This window comes from Taudactylus pleione, unplaced genomic scaffold (assembly GCF_031769625.1).
Source record: "Taudactylus pleione unplaced genomic scaffold, aTauple2 ptg000792l, whole genome shotgun sequence".
In the NCBI taxonomy this organism is placed as follows: domain Eukaryota; kingdom Metazoa; phylum Chordata; class Amphibia; order Anura; family Myobatrachidae; genus Taudactylus; species Taudactylus pleione.
In genome coordinates this window covers 8,825,408-8,842,448 of record NW_028285194.1, presented here as the reverse complement: position 1 = coordinate 8,842,448, position 17,041 = coordinate 8,825,408, and the positions used below count along the sequence as shown (strand labels likewise).

General features: G+C 43.1%; 1 protein-coding gene across 4 annotated transcripts in view; it reads left to right on the top strand.

Moving 5' to 3' along the window:
• ATG10 (autophagy related 10) overlaps positions 1-17,041 on the top strand; it is a 110,931-nt gene that overhangs the window by 17,957 nt on the left and 75,933 nt on the right. For all 4 annotated transcript variants that reach the window (XM_088457908.1, XM_088457911.1, XM_088457912.1 and 1 more), the window contains one exon: positions 420-533. In XM_088457908.1, coding sequence (XP_088314034.1) covers positions 420-533 — 114 coding nt within the window. The remainder of the gene's footprint in view (positions 1-419; positions 534-17,041) is intronic.

Below are 17,041 nucleotides of genomic sequence, written 5' to 3'. Positions count from 1 at the left end.
ACCCAATCCTTTATTTGTGATAGATTAAGAAGCGATCTGTTTAATAAAGAGAAATACTGATCTCAGTACTACTGTATCTTATGATGTTTTGAATGTATTATGTTGTTTTGGAACACAGTGGCTCCAGTCAAAGAAATGTTTTTGGTTTTTCATATTTTCCTCTTTTCGTCTTGAATAGCTTTTGTATGACCTTTACTTCAAGTAAACAATTATCATTTTAGATTAATTACTTGTTTGTGTTTAATTATATAATTTTTTTTTAATGTCATTTCTTGACTTTTAAAAAAGAAAGTGAAGCCAATATTTGACATTTACAAATAAAGCCTGTACATTTCTGATCTAAATACCATACGCGTAATAGTGGGAGTATTTATCTTTCTCTACGAAGAAAATTCTTAGTCTTCTGTTTTTGCCTGCAGGGAAGTGATGAAGGATACTTGAGTAAAACGTGCCACCAAACAAGACGTATTGGTAAGGAAACAAGCCATTCGAAGGAAAGTGACGATGACAAGTCATCTGCTACTAGTATGGAGGTGAATTTTTTAAATCATTCTATTGATACAAATATTAACTGGTTCAGCTATATCCACTATATATGCTCTGCACGCAGTGAGTTAATACTGCTATGACTGTGTTGTGCAGAGCTAAAAATGCAGGTGACAGTGGTTATTAATCCCTGTGTCACTGCATCTCTCCTAGGGTTCTATTTACTGCAATCCATATTTTGAATGCAGATTGTAGTGTGATATTACCAGGGATTTACTAAAAATCCTTTGCAGGGGCAGAGCTTGCGATAAAGCTCTGTCCCTGCGAATCCCCTCCGCAGACTTATGATGATATTTTCGCAAAAAATACCGTGACAAGTGCCCGCGCATGCGCCGACTGGCCGCCGTTAAACCCCGACCCCTGACGCTAAGTCCCGCTCCCCGCAATCGTGAACCCCCCCCCCCCACTTAATTGCACTTACCTGCAGTGATCGGGGCTCTGGTGATGTCCTCCATGGCTCCGGTCAACTGACTTCCTATCCTGCACTGGGACCCGGTCACCTGATGTCTGGGTCCCAGTGTATGATGGGAGACCAGCTGACTGGAGGGAGGACATCACCGGAGCCCCGATCTCCGGTCCCTGGACTCAGGTAAGTTTTTTTTTTTTTTTAGCAGTGATCAGCGTGTGGTCTGTTTAGACCACACAGCTGATCACTGAGGCCAGCTCCGGGCTCTGCTCTGCCCGTTAAAGTAGAGCAGGAGTCCGGTAACTTGAGGTGGCGTTATTATCACAGGGCTTTCCCCGGTATTTTTTTCACAAGTTATTTTTAGTAACTGACTACCAGGCAGATTGCATTTCCGTTTTACGATTTCTACTCCAGTTGCCCTTTAGTAACTTTAGATGAAACTAAAATAATGGGAAAAGGGTGTGAAAACACCCTTTTTCACTTCATTTTAGTAAAAATAATGATAATAAATAGAGCCCCTAGTCACACAAGGCTCAATAGTACTGAAGCTGTCTAGAATGTGAAATCACTGTTTATGCAGCCAACATGGTACAGGTCCATTTTTGAAGCTTCAAAAACCATGTAGCATATACTTTCTGGCTCTACCAGTGCATGCAAAGTAAGTGCGTGTAAGATGTCGCTTTTGCAAATGCTCTTCCTGATCATTTGAGGGTTGGGTTCTCTACCAGATGGAAATGCGCATGTAGCAATAGTAAATGTGTCCCTTTAAAGTCCTGCCTACTGTCACTTCTTAACCACTCTTGGTCTACTAAAATAATGCTTTTCCTATAATGTGAGTTCAACACAATGTGATAGGTATATGGCATCTGGCCGGTCTCTGTTACATCTTCCCCATTTCTTCGCATTAATCATTTTTCTCTTTGGTGTTTGTGCAAACACTTTCCATTGTCATTATCCTATTCCCAACCTCTGTAACCACATAGGCTGTATGCAAATCAAGCTGTTTTGTGGCCCTTGCTTCCTGAAGTGAGAAGTTCCTCCCGCACTCCGATGATCACTTCTTGAATCTCATAAATAGGTTGTACTGCAAAAACAAAAACTATTTTTTGTGTTTGGAAACCAGGTTCTGTAAAGTAAATTAAAAATAAAACGCTCATGATGTCCAGCTCCTCCCATGAGAAGGAGTACTAGGTTCATTTCTGCTCTGATCGTTTAGTGTCAGGCTGAAAAAGTAAGTGGAGATTTTTCTTTTTTTCTTTCTTGAGTCATCATTACCAAGGAGGGGCACATAAAACATCCTCACTCTACCACTGCCTGCTGCTAACTGGTCAAAGCCTGGAGGTGAATGTGAGAAGCCCTGAACATGCACAAAAGTAGAGTTTGGATTCTTTTTCCTTTGTGTACTAAATTCATCCTTTATCTCTGTTGTATAGTCACTCCAGACAAATGTGTGATTCTGTGCTTATGTAATCTCTGGTCATCTTTTATTCCTTTATCATCCATCTGGGGGATGTGGAGTCGGGCACTAACTAATTAATTAAAAAACTGGTTATAGGTTTAATTGATTTTAATAGATGGCCAGTTGGTACATCACTGAAAAAAAGATTAGCAATTTTTATCGCTGTCTGCATAGGCAAAAGCAGGGGGTGGGGTTTCCAGGTCCCTGTGAGAAGTTTAAATCATGATCACAATAGTTTTAGTATATAATAAGATTTTACTAGAGAAGTGGCCACAACATATGCAGGGGATGCAATCGGGAAACTGGCTGACGTGATCCCGACGGCCGGCTCCCCCACTGCTTTATCCCGGCGTGGGTTAAATGACAGGTGTCTATATCTAGACGCCTGTCATTTTCCCGACGCCGGGAGACAGGCACCTGGCATCCCGATCATAGGGATGCCGGGCGCCACCAGCGGACAGCCACAGTGGGGGAGGGTTAGGTTTAGCGCACCCGGGGGGAACTTTAATGTTAGGCACCCCCTGGGAGGGTTAGGGTTGGGCTAGGGGAGGGAGGGTTAGGCACCCCCCTGGGGGACTTAGGTTTAGGCAGCGGGGAAGGGGGGGTTAGGGTTAGGCACTGGGGGGAAGGTTAGGGTTAGGCACCCCTAAGGAGGGTTAGGGTTAGGGGGGTTAGGTTAGTTATAACTTACCTGAGGACGATCGGGATTTCCAGAGCTGTCGGGCTGTTGTTGCCGGGATCTGTTCATCTGTCGGGCTGCTGCTGACGCTGCCTGGAATCGAACCGCCGGCCATGCCGATTCCCATATGCAGTATAAGTGAGAGAAAGGAACTGCCGGGCATGCCCAGTGGCAGCAGCTTCTCCTACCAAGGGGGGTATTCAATTAGGCCTGCGAAAAGTCGAGGACGTCATTTTCGCATGTTTCAATTATCCCCGTATTCAATTTCAAAGACTTTTCGCTGGTTCGAAAAGTCTTTGAAAAAAAACTGGAAAGTTTTCACCAGCCTTTAGCTGGTGAAAAAAAGTGCAGAATTGAGGTTTAGGGGTGCAGGCTTTTAAGAAATAGCCTGCACACTTGGAAATGACCCCAAAAAAACATTCTGTGTTAAAAAAAATTAAAATTGGGACACCCGTATAAAAAATAATTTTTGGGGAAAAAAAAAAAAAAATAGTGGGAACACATCCTAAAGTACCGAAATAGATTCCAGAGGGGTTCGGAAGTATGCAGCAGGTGTTTTCATTGCAGGGACTAGCGGCAGGTGCATTTTTGCAGAATTTTTTAAAAATAACTTTAGGGACTTAAAAATATGCTTACCCCCATTTTCATGTACCCCAAATTTGATAGGAATAAGTATTTTAACAAAAAAAAAATCTAAGTGCTATAGTTCACCCCTTCTTCATAGCCACAAATATGCACCTGCCGCGGCTATTACAAACCCCGACTTCCATCAGCAAGCAAAAATGGGGGTACCCATAGTGATCCCCCATGTCTGGACATCTTTAGGGGGGTCCCAGGCATATTTCCTGAAAATTCCAGGTTTTTATCGTAGATCCAAATTCACCGGGTCCAGTTTTCGCTCATTTTAAATTAAGTACGGGGATAAAGCGGGCACGCGCCCCGATACTTTATCCCCAGAAAAGCTCCTATGTGGAGCGAAAAGTCCAGCACGGACTTTTAGCTCCCAAATTGAATATGGCTCCATGTCTGTTGTGTGGATGGATCTGAGCGTTCAATCAGCGCACCAGACTAGAGAGCAGCTGCCAGCAAGTAGAGAGAGGTATCTTAATATGAGTTGGGAGATTGTATGCATAGAAAGCTCAATTTTCTCTCCTACTGGTTTATATGATATATGTATATTTATTATGGGATGTGTAACCTTTATCTGACCACTTATGTTATTTTTATGAGATAAATATATTTGATACAGAAAGTTTGTTTCTGAGACTCTCTTCTCTGCAGCCTATACTATAGATTAGGGGCCTTCAACCTTTAAGACAGTGTGGGTCACATTAAAAAAAACAAACCCTGAGGGCCAGTAAGTCTACCCAAACTCACAATAAATAACACAATATAGCACTCAACCTAACTGTGGCCCTGATTCAGAGCCGGACGCTCTGAAAGAGCGCTCGCTCTGAATCAGGGCATTTTTTTTTGGAGCGGCCTCCAGGCCACTTGCATAGATGTGGGTGACTGCCCATAGCTATTGCGAGCGGCCAGGATGATGGTTGCGATGGTCAAGACCATCGGGCTTGCGACGACACCCTTGTGGTAGGGTCTCGTGGCCGCAAGCCCCAGAGAGCTTCTGGCTCTAATAGAGCCGGAAGCTCTCCCACTGACATCACTGGTAATGTCAGTGGGGCCGCCCACAAACAGCATACGTTCGCATGGGAACGCCTCCGTTTGTGAAGCACCCCCACGCCACGCCTCCAAAACGGTGTGAGCTGTCGATCAAAAAAAATCGTCAGCCGCCCCCTTTTGGCGCGAGACCCGGAGCGGTGGAGCGCCAGTCGCTAGCCGGATCTCGCGCATGCGCACGTCGGAGAACAGCTCCACGAGCCACCCGTGGACCGCGGGCCATGGGTTGAAGACCCCTGCTATAGATCATTCATAGTGATAAGTATTAATACTGTATTACACACACTATCCAGTGTATAAGGAGATCAGTGTGTAAATATATGTCCAAATCTGGTGCTAAGTTCTTCTGCTGCTCCCCAAGACTTGGATTCTGGAATGTTGCCCACATCTGGGGAAAAAAGGAATATTCAGCTCAGGCGACCTGGTCCTACTGCCACTTAGTCTGATCGTTGACTCCGTATATGTCTGATGTATTACATACACTGCACTTTGTATGACGCAGGCTATAGCTTATGTGTTAATTATGACCTCTTCATGGGCTAGTCACATGCTTCAAAATCAAGCATTTGGGACCCCCCCACCTCTGGAATCCTGTGTTTGCCCTTGCACTGCTTATCAACTTTTAGTACAATTGTATCCTTGCTAGCCTCAGTACTCCATGTTGCGCAATAGGCCTGGTGTGAGCCGCCTGGTCCCATGCAACTCTACTAGGACCTTTTTTTTCCCGAAAGAAATAAGTGTAAGGGGGCTAGTCATCATAACTAAAAAAATGATGGCGGTAATTAGGTTTAGAACTCGCATGGAGTTCTACCTAATTACCGGAGGAATTAATCATTCCTCCTCTCCATAAGTATCTATTCCGAAAAGCTGCCTACAGCTGCGTTAATTCTGAGTCTCAAGGTACTAGGTGCACCGAGAGGAGCTGTTTGGCACAACAGCACCAAAGATGAGTGAGGACACATCTGTCCAAATTCCACCTGAAAGTATTTTGGCTGCCATTAGTAGCTTTTCCTGTTCATCGGTTTTTATGAATGTTTCCAATTGCTTGTAGGTTGTGTTGTCACATACATCACTAGATAATGAAGGTTATGCAATGTTGTGTAAGCAGCAGGCTATTTGGAACTTGGCATCTTTTTCTTGCACTGCTATTCGGCTTGTCCTCTGAGGGTTGAAGCAATGATCTAGTGCTCTCTCTGTCTTTGATCTCTCCTCAAGTTCTGGTTAATTTCCCCAAAAGAATATGCTTGTTTGACTGACGCTAAAATAAGTAAATCATTGTAAATCTATAAGGGTTCTGGAGGGAGACCTTAAAACCCCATCTCTCCTGGCCACATGTTGGTGTATTACGACTTTGCAGTTCTGATTATCTATGTTGGTAAAATTGGTTTTGTTGTGGATTGCTAAGAAATAAATTTTTCACTATCTGGAATTGAAAATAAAATGATAATTTTGTGGCCAAGTAGAAGCATCGCATTAATGGATTTAAAGAGCTGGAATTTTGCCTGTACTGTGATATTAAATACATTAATAAAAATTAAAGAACACCACATGTATCGCAAATAGCTATTTTGTGTATGATTTGAATTTCGTGTCTGTAGTATCTTCCGAATACACATTTGTTCCATTTACATTATATGTTAAAGTCATACTTACCTACCTTTTATAATCTCTTCCCGGGAGAAGCCCGGGTAAGAGAAGCAGCAGGGGGCAGATGGGGGCGGGGCCTAACGATTCACATAATTAAGCCCCGCCCCCTCATGGCAAAACTGCCGTGATTGGGTAAAATTTACATAGGGGGCGGGGCCAAATGCTGTGATTCATGCAGAATCACATCTTAAGCCCCGCCCCCTTCACGGAGACCCGTGATCGCCGCAGGTATTCTCCTCATTCTGCCCACTTCACTAGGAAGTGGGCAGAATGCGGGAGAAATGCCTACCCTTCCGGGGTGCGGGGGGTTACCCGAAAAATCGGGAGCCTCCCGCGAAAACGGGGAGGGTAGGCATGTATGGTTAAAGTGTACTGTAGGTGTGTGTGCTTTGTTTTGGAGCCTGCACGGATCGAAAACACGCAAGATCCGTCTGCAGGACTGACTTGTGTTCAAGACATTCTCAGCCCCAGTGACTGTAGGAGACAGCACTTGGTGATCAATCCGCACCAGCTATTCATTTCCTGACTAAGGGATACGAAATATTGTGGTAGTTTATATTGCCATATTTTAACTATTTTAGTTGGACTTATTATATTATATCTGATGTAGCATCTTCAAATGTGTTGCACAAATTAATAAAAAAATGAATTGCACCTCAGCAGCGATTTTCATTTATAGCCCTGGGCAGTGGCGTATCTAGAATGGGTGCAGTGTGTGTGGGACACACTGGCCCCGCACCGCACACCCTGCACCCATATTATTTTAAACTTACCTGTCCGTGGTACTGCGTCGGGTGTCAGCGCTGCTCAGAACACCGGAAAATGGCTGCCGCGGCCAATTTTCTGGTGTTCTGCACATGCCCAGTAGACTCCGGGCACACTCTAGTGCCCGGAGTCTACTAAGGCTCCGGTGGCTGGCCAGCCGCGTCAGTTGTCTGCTGGCCACCGGGGAGAATGGAGGGGGCCCCGCACAGAGAGTGCACACGGGCCCCCTCCTCTCTTAAGACGGCCCTGGCCCTGGGTCAGATATCTCCTACTCTGGAGAGACTTACGCCGTGCTAGAGGAATGATCTTTACAGATCTTGGCTATATATTTCTATATATAATACACACTGGAATACTCTACAGCAAATAGTGTGGGTGAGTGGTTGGGGCATGCCAGGGGAGTGGCAACCATCAAAATCTTAATCTAAGGAAAGGAGGTTCCAGTCACAGTACTGTTTACAAAATCCCTTTAATATAGTACGTTATGAAACTGACTGTCTAACTTGCTCTGGGGTCTTTTTATACTACGCTGGGGCTGTCATCAAATTCCACTTTGTCTGGTAAGGGGCTATGAAACTTCCGAGTTAATAATTTATCCCTTTTTTCTTTTTCAATTTCAGAGAAAAAAAAAAAAAAAGACACGACTTGTAATATACTGTAGAACACCCTTAAATATTGCTGAAAAAAAAACAAAAACACTGACAAGATTACAAAAGTAACAAGGCCCCCAAATTTTTATTAATATATATAATTGACTGCAATATAGCACAAAATCAGGTATGTTCACAGTATTATAGATGTGTCCTCATGCATCTTTCTTGCTCTGAATGTGCATCTTATAGCATAAGTAAAATAACTGGGGTGACACATCTACATTGCTAGCTTGCACTGATCAATTTGATGTGCGACATTTGTACATTTATGTGCAACTGAGGCCCGTATTCACTTAGAGACGAAAAGTCTGAAAAGTTTCGCCTGTCTGACTTTCCGCCTCCTTCGTCTGTTTCAGAGGCGAAAACTTTCCGTGCGTGTCCCCGCTTTTCGCCCTATTGAATTCCTAAACAGGCGAAAACGGAAAGCAATTAATGCGGAACAGGCGGAAAGTACTGTCAGAATTGGAGAAATCAGTCTGTAAACCCAAAAAGATGCACTTGCATAGGGAATCATTGCAGATGTGTACTAATAGCTGTAATAAAAGTGTAAGGGGTACTTAAGTTGTTTAAATTGCTTCTTATTAGCGTATTTGCAAAAGTGGTGAAGAATGGCATAAAGCAGTATTTTTTTGTGAAAATGAGTAGTCCAGTCAAATTTGGGGTACTTGCAAATGGGTACAAGCATATTTTTATGTCTCTAAAGTGAACCTGCAATCCTAAAAATACCTGACCTATCTTTGCAGCCCCCAAGAAGTCTATTTCGTTTTTATGCTTGTCCCCCCACATTTTACTTTTTGCCCCCAAAACAAAAGTTCTTTTTTGGAGTGTTCTGATTTAATTGTTTTAAAATGTTTTGTTGATTTGTCCTTTTGGGGGGCTGTCCCAAGGGTTCTGAGTCATTTCCCAACGTTTGCACCCCAAAATAACGATTTTGCACTTTTTTTCACCTGCTATTCATAGGAGATACTTTATCGCCTATTACATTGCATTGAGGCCCTGATTCAGAGCCGGACGCTCTGACAGAGCGCTCGCTCTGAATCAGGGCCGTCCCTCCTACCTTTTGGAGCGGCCTCCTGGCCTCTCGCATAGCTGTGGGTGACCATCGCGACCATCGGGCTTGCGACAAGCCCCTTGCGGTAGGGTCTCGTGGCCGCAAGCCCTGGAGTGCTTTTGGCTCTATCAGAGCCAAAAGTACTCCCACTGACATCACTAGTGATGTCAGTGGGGCCGGCCCCGGATGGTAGGCGTTCCCATGGGAACGCCTCCGTCTGGGCAGCCACGCCCCCGGCACGCCCACCAAAGGGGGCGTGCTGTCAATCACCATCGACAGCACGCCCCCTTTGGTGCGAGACCCATAACGACGGCTTGGCCGTCGTTGTTCGGGCCTCGCGCATGCGCACGACGGAGCCGCCTCCGTCGTGCGCATGCGCACTTGGGCAACATCGACCCGCTTGCGAGTTCTCTGCGCTCGCGAGCGGGTCTGAATCAGGCCCTGAGTTTCCACTTAGGCTAAATCGTCCTGGAATTGTATATGGAGATACTTTGAAAACAGGCGGAAAGTCCGAATCCGCGGAAACTTCTCTCCGAACGGCATTTTTCGCCTCTGATTAAATCTAGCCCTAAATTTGAGTCAGTATAGGAAATGCCACGATGCAGCGGCCGCAGCTTTTTCTCACCCCAAGTTCTGTTTGTGCTTCATCTGTGATTGTAGGGCAAAGAAGCCAGTGAATGAACACTTTAAGGTTTAATACAATCTTACATTTTAGTACATACAATCTTAAATTAGATCTATTGTCTATGTTTTATTGATGTAAGTCATAGTCATTTAATACTGGACTTGTCTGTTCATTTGCTAGCATTGCGCATTCATTAACTGGTAATATATACACCTCTCCTGTAGCATAGTTCACTTCTAACTATTCCTTCAATATTTAAATCAAAAATGTATTTGAAAAGTATACATAGTAATAGTGATGGCACATGTTCCCAAATAGTTTTTATGTTGTATCTTCTACGTACACCATCCCCTTAAATATGCAAATGTCCTTAACCATTTTTTCACTGGACAATTCACCCTGTATGTTTGAAACTTATTTCCGTGCGGTTAAAGTCACAGCTCAGCGCCTCTAGTTTACTTGAGTGATGTTTCGCTGCAACATTTAAAGGAAAAAGACAGTACACTACACCTATCAGAGCGTCTCTGTTATGCTGAGCACCTCACACCAAATGGCGTATGGACACTAGAGGTTAATTTACAAAGCCGACACTTCTGATAGTGTTTATGTCTGATGTTTAAAAGGGCAATGCTTTTACTAACCTTGTCTTGCTAGTAAAACCATTGCCCTTTAAAATATCGGGCATAAACAAGATCAGATACGCTGGGTTTTACAACCCGTTGCTTTGTAAATAAACCCCTAGGTACTGTATAGGAGGACATGTCTGTATAACACAAAACATTAAAAAAATATAAGATCCCCTTGAGATACCAACTTGAAATGGGGTATGGAGAAACTTAAGAACTGGCAGAAACCAGTGAGACCCAGGTACACCCATCTACTGTTCGGAGACATCTGACCAGAAGTGGTCTTCATGGAAGAATTGCACCCAAAAGCCATACCTTCAATGTGGAAACAAGGCCAATTGACTTGTCAATGCACGAAAACATAAGAACGGGGGTGCAGAAAAATGGCAGCAGGTGCTGGACTGATGAGTCAAATTTTGAAATATTTGGCTGTAACAGAAGGCAGTTTGTTTGCCGAAGGGCTGGAGAGTGGTACAATAAAGGGTGTCTGCAGGCAACAGTGTAGCATGGTGGAGGTTCCTTGCAAGTTTGGGGCTGCATTTCAGCAAATAGAGTTGGGGATTTGGTCAGGATTAATGGTGTCCTCAATGCTGAGAAATACAGGCAGGTACTTTATCCATATACAATACCATTAGGGAGGTGTCTGATTGGCTCCAAATTTATTCTGCTGCAGGACAACGACCCCAAACATACAGCCAATGTCATTAAGAACTATCTTCAGCCTAAAGAAGAACAAGGAGTCGAGTCTGTCTGGGATTACATGACAGACAGAAGGATCTGAGCAAGCCTACATCCTGAAGAAGATCTGTGGTTAGTTCTCCAAGATGTCTGGAACAAACTTCCTGCCGAGTTCCTTCAAAAACTGTGTGCAAGTGTACCTAGAATAATTGAAGAATTGATGCTGTTTTGAAGGCAAAGAGTGGTCACACCAAATATTGATTTGGTTTAGATTTCTCTTCTGTTCATTCACTTTGCAGTGTGTTAATTGATAAAAATAAACTATTAATACTTCTATTTTGTTTAAAGCACTCTTATTTTGCAGCATTGTTTCCACACCTGCCTAAAACTGTATTGCGTATGTGTGTATATACAGTATATATGTATGTATGTATATGTATTTGTATATATATATCAGTATAGCCATCAGTGGGTTAAGCTTTGATGGTCACCATTGATGGTGTTATCAGTGCTTAATATCGATGACACAAAATCCATCAATGGGGAACCTTCGATGGTTTGCACCCATTATGTGGGGAACGGCAGAGTGTGTGCCAATCAGGGAATGGGTGGGGCACCAAGAGGCAGGACAAAATTTCGTGCCCTCTGCACCTAGGGAGAAAAAAAAAGTAATGCCGCCTCTAAGCTATTAATGGCAGAAAATGATCGAATATCTGCCATTGATAGCAAAACCATCGACCATCGGTGGCAAACCATCAACGGTTGTTACCTATCGATGTCCATCCCTAGTAATTAATGGCCATTAAAGTTCGTTTTTTACCTTCAGCCTCATAACTATTCAACTCTTTTTCAAAGTTAACGATATTTCACTGACATAAAAATAAATACACGTATTATACTCTGGCAAGTGAAAAATACAAGAAGATTTTGTGTAACGTAAATAATTTCTTCTAACCATTATACATCACAATATTTTGATGGCATTGATTATCCTGACTGCTGATGCACGTGGTATGCTAATATAGCCCATCATGCGGGGAATGATGACATATTTCCTTACTTCTGGAGAAGACATGTTTGTACCAGGTGCAGTAGAGCATAACTTAATGTAAAAAGTGCAGACACATATTTGTTACTTTCACATTTTCAATTGATGTTTCTTAGATTAACTTTGAGTGAGACAGGAGCAGTTCTCGGTAGTCAATCAATAGAAATATGAGGACATGAGTCATGTTTCTTCATCAGTATCTTGCTGTAATGTTCAATCTGAAATTGTTTTCCTTTCTTCTGAATGAGATGGGGTAATGACTGTACAACCAGTCCTCAGAGGATGAATCTACCATGATGCCTAGGATGGATGCATAAAATAGAAAGCTAAGAGTCTTGTCTGCTTTCTGGGTGAGAAATTGGAGATATACAGAATGTTCTGTTAACTGTGAGGATGTAGTGGCCAAAGAGTTTGTCAATTTTCTGAATGACCATTTTTGTATTATTATTACTACAATTGTCATTACTGTTTGTATAGTGTATTTAAGTGCTATGAGTTTTTATGACAATAAAGATTAAGTTCAGCTAAAAGTAAAGTTTTATTCCCCCAACTAGCAGAATATTGGGAGTTTCATGTCTGGGATAACCCGAGGACAGAAGAACAGGCACCTACCAGCTCTGCAATACTTCTTGTCTAGGTTTTTATAACAGTAGTCAGGACATAGAGGTTTATATACTAAGCCATGGAGAGAGAGAAAGTACCAACCAATTAGCTCTTAACTGTCACTTTTCAAACTGAGGGGTCTATTTACTAAGCCTTGGATGGAGATAAAGTGAACGGAGATTAAGTACCAGCCAATCGGCTCCTAACTGCCATGTCACAGGCTGTGTTTGAAAAATGACAGGAGCTGGTTGACTGGTACTTTGGGGTCAATTTACTGAACCTTGGATGGAGATAAAGTGAACGAGATAACGTACCAGCCAACCAGCTCCTAACTGCCATTATTCAAAAACAGGCTGTGACATGGCAGTTAGGAGCTGAATAGCTGGTTCTTTATCTCCGTTCCCTGTATCTCCATCCACTTTCTCTTTCTCCATGGCTTAGTACATAGACCCCACAGTCACAGTCACAGCACGGTGACGGTTTATAACTGATTGGACGCAATGATGTGTGGTGAGGTAATTGGCTGAGGAGACACTGGCTAGTATCAGAGACAGATTTATAGATACATTTATGAACCCAGGAGCAGGGGTGTAGAGAGCTCTTCCTGGCCCAGGTACAGAGGGGGCGTGGCCTAATTGCGGTGTTCGTGGCCCCGCCCCCTTGAGAAAAAAAGAAAAACACTTTTGCAGCACTGCGGCGCTGAGCACTGAGGAGGGGGGCGCTGTGAGCCCCTCAGCCCGGCGCAAAGCCAGGGGGGGCATGATCAGTGTGATCGCTCCCCCCCCACAGGCATAGGAGACTGCTGTGGCTGCTGCTCAGCAGCCACGAGCAGTCTCCCACTGCAGCTCAGCACACGCTGTGTGCTGGGCTGCTGTGAGGGAGGGGGGGGGTGGCGTCAGACCCGGGCCCCCCAGGAAGCCTGGATAAACAGTACCCGCTCCCCCCCCCCTCGGCGCCTCTGTGGGCATTACACAAAGGTGCAGCAGCATATAGTGCTGGAAATTTGAGGAGTTTTGATCAGGCATGTGTGGAAAAGGTAGACAGGGGAGGCAGTGCCTCATCTACTATACACTTTTTACTCCAGAGTTGTGGCTATAAGAATGATTAGAATAATACAAAGAAGACCTTTATAATATTTTCTTTACATTTTTCTTATAATTTTTATATTTAAAATTCACTGAACACGCTGAGGGTTCTTAGGGTAATACAGTATGTAAATTGTGTCCGTGCCCTGTTGATGTATTTTGTCTGTATCTGGTTATGGATGATGTGATTGTTATATCACAACAGGGGAAGAGTCGCTTTCAAATTTAGAGTTTTTTTTTTTTTTTTTTTGCAGTAGCATCAACTACTCTAAAAAGTAACTTATCTGGAGCAATGTGGTAGGTTTTTTTTGGGTTGGGTTCGGGATCCTGATGGTCAGGATGCCAGTGGTCAGAATACCGACAGATTTCTGTAAGTATTATAACCGTAACCCTCTCCTCCAGTAGCCTAACCCTAACCCTCCCCTCCATGCAGCCTAACCCTCCCCTCCCGCAACCTAACCCTAATCTTCCCCTCCAGAGCCTAACCATAACCCTCCCCCTAGTGCCTAACCCTCCCCTTCAGCAGCCTAACCCTCCTCTCCAGCAGCCTAACCCTAACCCTCCCTCTAGTGCCTAATTCTCCCCTCCAGCAGCCTAACCCTAACCCTCCCCAATGCATTCTGGGACCATGTGTGTGGAGGAAATGGCTGCTTACAGCTCATTTAGCCCAGAATGCATGGCTAGACTGCTAAGGCATGTTAGGAGGGACAAAATAGATCCGATTTAAACTGCTGCTGTCCTGACCACTAGGTGGGGCTGCTAATATGAATTAATGTAACATAACATAAACCCTATGCTGAAGGCATGACAGAGGGTAAGCTTGTGAGCAGGGCCCACTTACTGTCTGCAATTATCTAGTCTTTTATTAATGTTCTGTTACAAATTGTATAGTGTAATGGAATTTGCTGGTGCTATATAAGTAATTGTTAATAATAATAATGGACAGTTTGAATGGGAGATATGTCTTTCCAATACTGTATCTTCTGCAGATGCTCAGCTTGGAAGGAATATACTTGTTATTCAATAAAAAAGTTTTTGTTGCAGCTTTTTTTATGCACTTGTGCTGTTCACTATAAGTAACTCACCCTTTGTTTCATGTATTGCTTGGGTACATCCCATTTGTGGATGGCTACCATGGGGTTTGCAAATAAAATACTCTAATTATTACCAATTTTTTTTCCTTGAAATACTACATGGCACCATCTTTTCCCCACCCATGATGTCTGTTTATGTTTTTGTTGGACTGCTTGGGAGGTTTCTCGTAGACACAGTAGGAAAGGAGGAGTCACATTATATACATCCAGGGGGTGTTTCTTTTTCAGGTCTCTTCCCAGCTCACTAAGGTGTGAATGTTTGCCATGGAGTAATTCAAGGAAAATAAATCAACTGTAATTAATGTGAATATTCCAGTACACTTTAGGCATGTGATCTGTAAGTCTCCAACTAAAATTACTGGCATGAGACCAAAACCTTTTATTTGTTTCACACTTAAAATTTGTCTGACCAGTATTTTGAGTCATTGATGAGACAGATAGAAACTCGAAAAGTGCAGTACGGAATTTACAGCTGTTTTCTTTCTGTATAAATCTGTTGAAATTGTTAACTGTGGACCAATACAGCTGCTAAGATTCAATAATGAACTTAATAGTTGGTAAAATTAGAAGTAAAAATAATATTGAATTTATTTGTATTTAAAACCTTTAACATTTACAGAGCTCTGTTCAACAGAATACAGGTATCTATGAAGAAATGCCTTGCCAATAAATGCCCGCAATTCATTTCAACGTAAAGCTAAATAGCCCCGGGAGGGAGCTCCCAGAGCTATTCAATTGACCGCGCTGTTAGGGCGACTAAAGGATTTCTTCTCGCACCCTTCTGAGGGTGCAAGGAGAAATCTGACACAAGTGCCGGCCGCGTGGCTGTTTGCCGGTTTTAGCACACCACTAACAGCCTCGCGACCGGCTCTTTAGTCAGAGTATGCCACGAGAACCGTCATTCTCCGACTTATCAGCGCGCTGAATCGAATAGCTCCAGGAACTCCCTCCCGTGGGATATTCAGCATCGCGTTGAATTGAATCGTGCCCAATGTTCTGTGTATAGACACGACATAATAAAGACAGACTCTCAATACCATCACCAAAAGAACAGACTAATACAGTGTGAAAGTGGGCATATTAGACTCTACAACATTCATGTTTTCTCAACATATTTTGGATCAGCATTGAAATAATTGTGATATAAAATGAAGTTAATTATATGTCTCTGATTCAATAAAAAGAATTAAAAAAAATAATAATAATAATAATAACATAAATTCTACCATGAGCAGTTTCTAAAGCATGATCATGACTGAAGTTCTATACTGTAGGTATTCAGCAGTACAAATATTGACCTCAGAAGTTTAGTTCTCAGTTTGCCACCTTATTTATGGGATGTAGATAAACCTTCTCTCAAAAGTAATAAGCAAATGATAATCAATGAAGTCAGAGACCTGCACATTACCACAGATGTGTCCTCATGCACCTACCCTGATCTGTGACCGCTGCTACGTCTCTATGCAGTCGCTTGCATTTGTGAATACCTGCGACTGACATTTGCCTATTTTCACACAGCCGCTGCGTACTAATTCACAACAGCGGCTGCATTAGTGTCCATCGCTGAATCAGGCCATGTTGTAACAATACAACATTGCCAATCCTTATATGCAACTCTTATCACTACGACGTTTAGTGATCTCACTTCTGATAGAGCACATCTTGCATATGTCAGTATATAGTCATTTACAATGAATATCTATTATTAAGTATCCTTGTTTTTTTTTTTCCTGATGAAATCAAGATATATTTTTACTTGAAGTCACAGAATAAAAACTGAAATAGAGGTTTAATTATAACCGTTCTTTATTCCAAAGAGATGCACCATGATCTGAAATTGTCCATAGTGTTGGTTCCATAGTTCCTGTACAAAATTCCCCTATTGTTTGGAGGTGAAGGAGAGGCATTTCTCTAACATCCAATATTGTGCCAGTTTAAGCTGAATTGTTAATGTTCGTACTCTGACGGTTTGAGGTAGACTGTTCCGCTGATCTTTCACTATTATTTGGTTGATTGCTTCTCAGAACTACTTTGTTTTTGTATATTGTACACCCTCATAATTTGCCAGGTGCACCATGTCATAAAAAGGGTCTGCCTTGAGAATACTTACTGCCTACTTCTGCATTCTCTCCTCTGGGAAAAGCTCAGGAAAGATGCAGCTAACTGGTTGTATGGCTGGGGCCGGATACTTTGCATCATTAGGACCCGTCCCTTGCGTTGTAACGCCTCAAATCATGGTTCAATCGAGAGGGTGCAAGGCCAAAATTATGTCTTTTGCATAGAATCATGTCATATTGGCCCTGCCCCTCCCAATAGACACGCGATTGGCAGGATTGTCCTTCCCGTCCTGTCCACTTCGCTAGGAAATGGGCAGGACGTGGGAGGACCATCTACTCTTC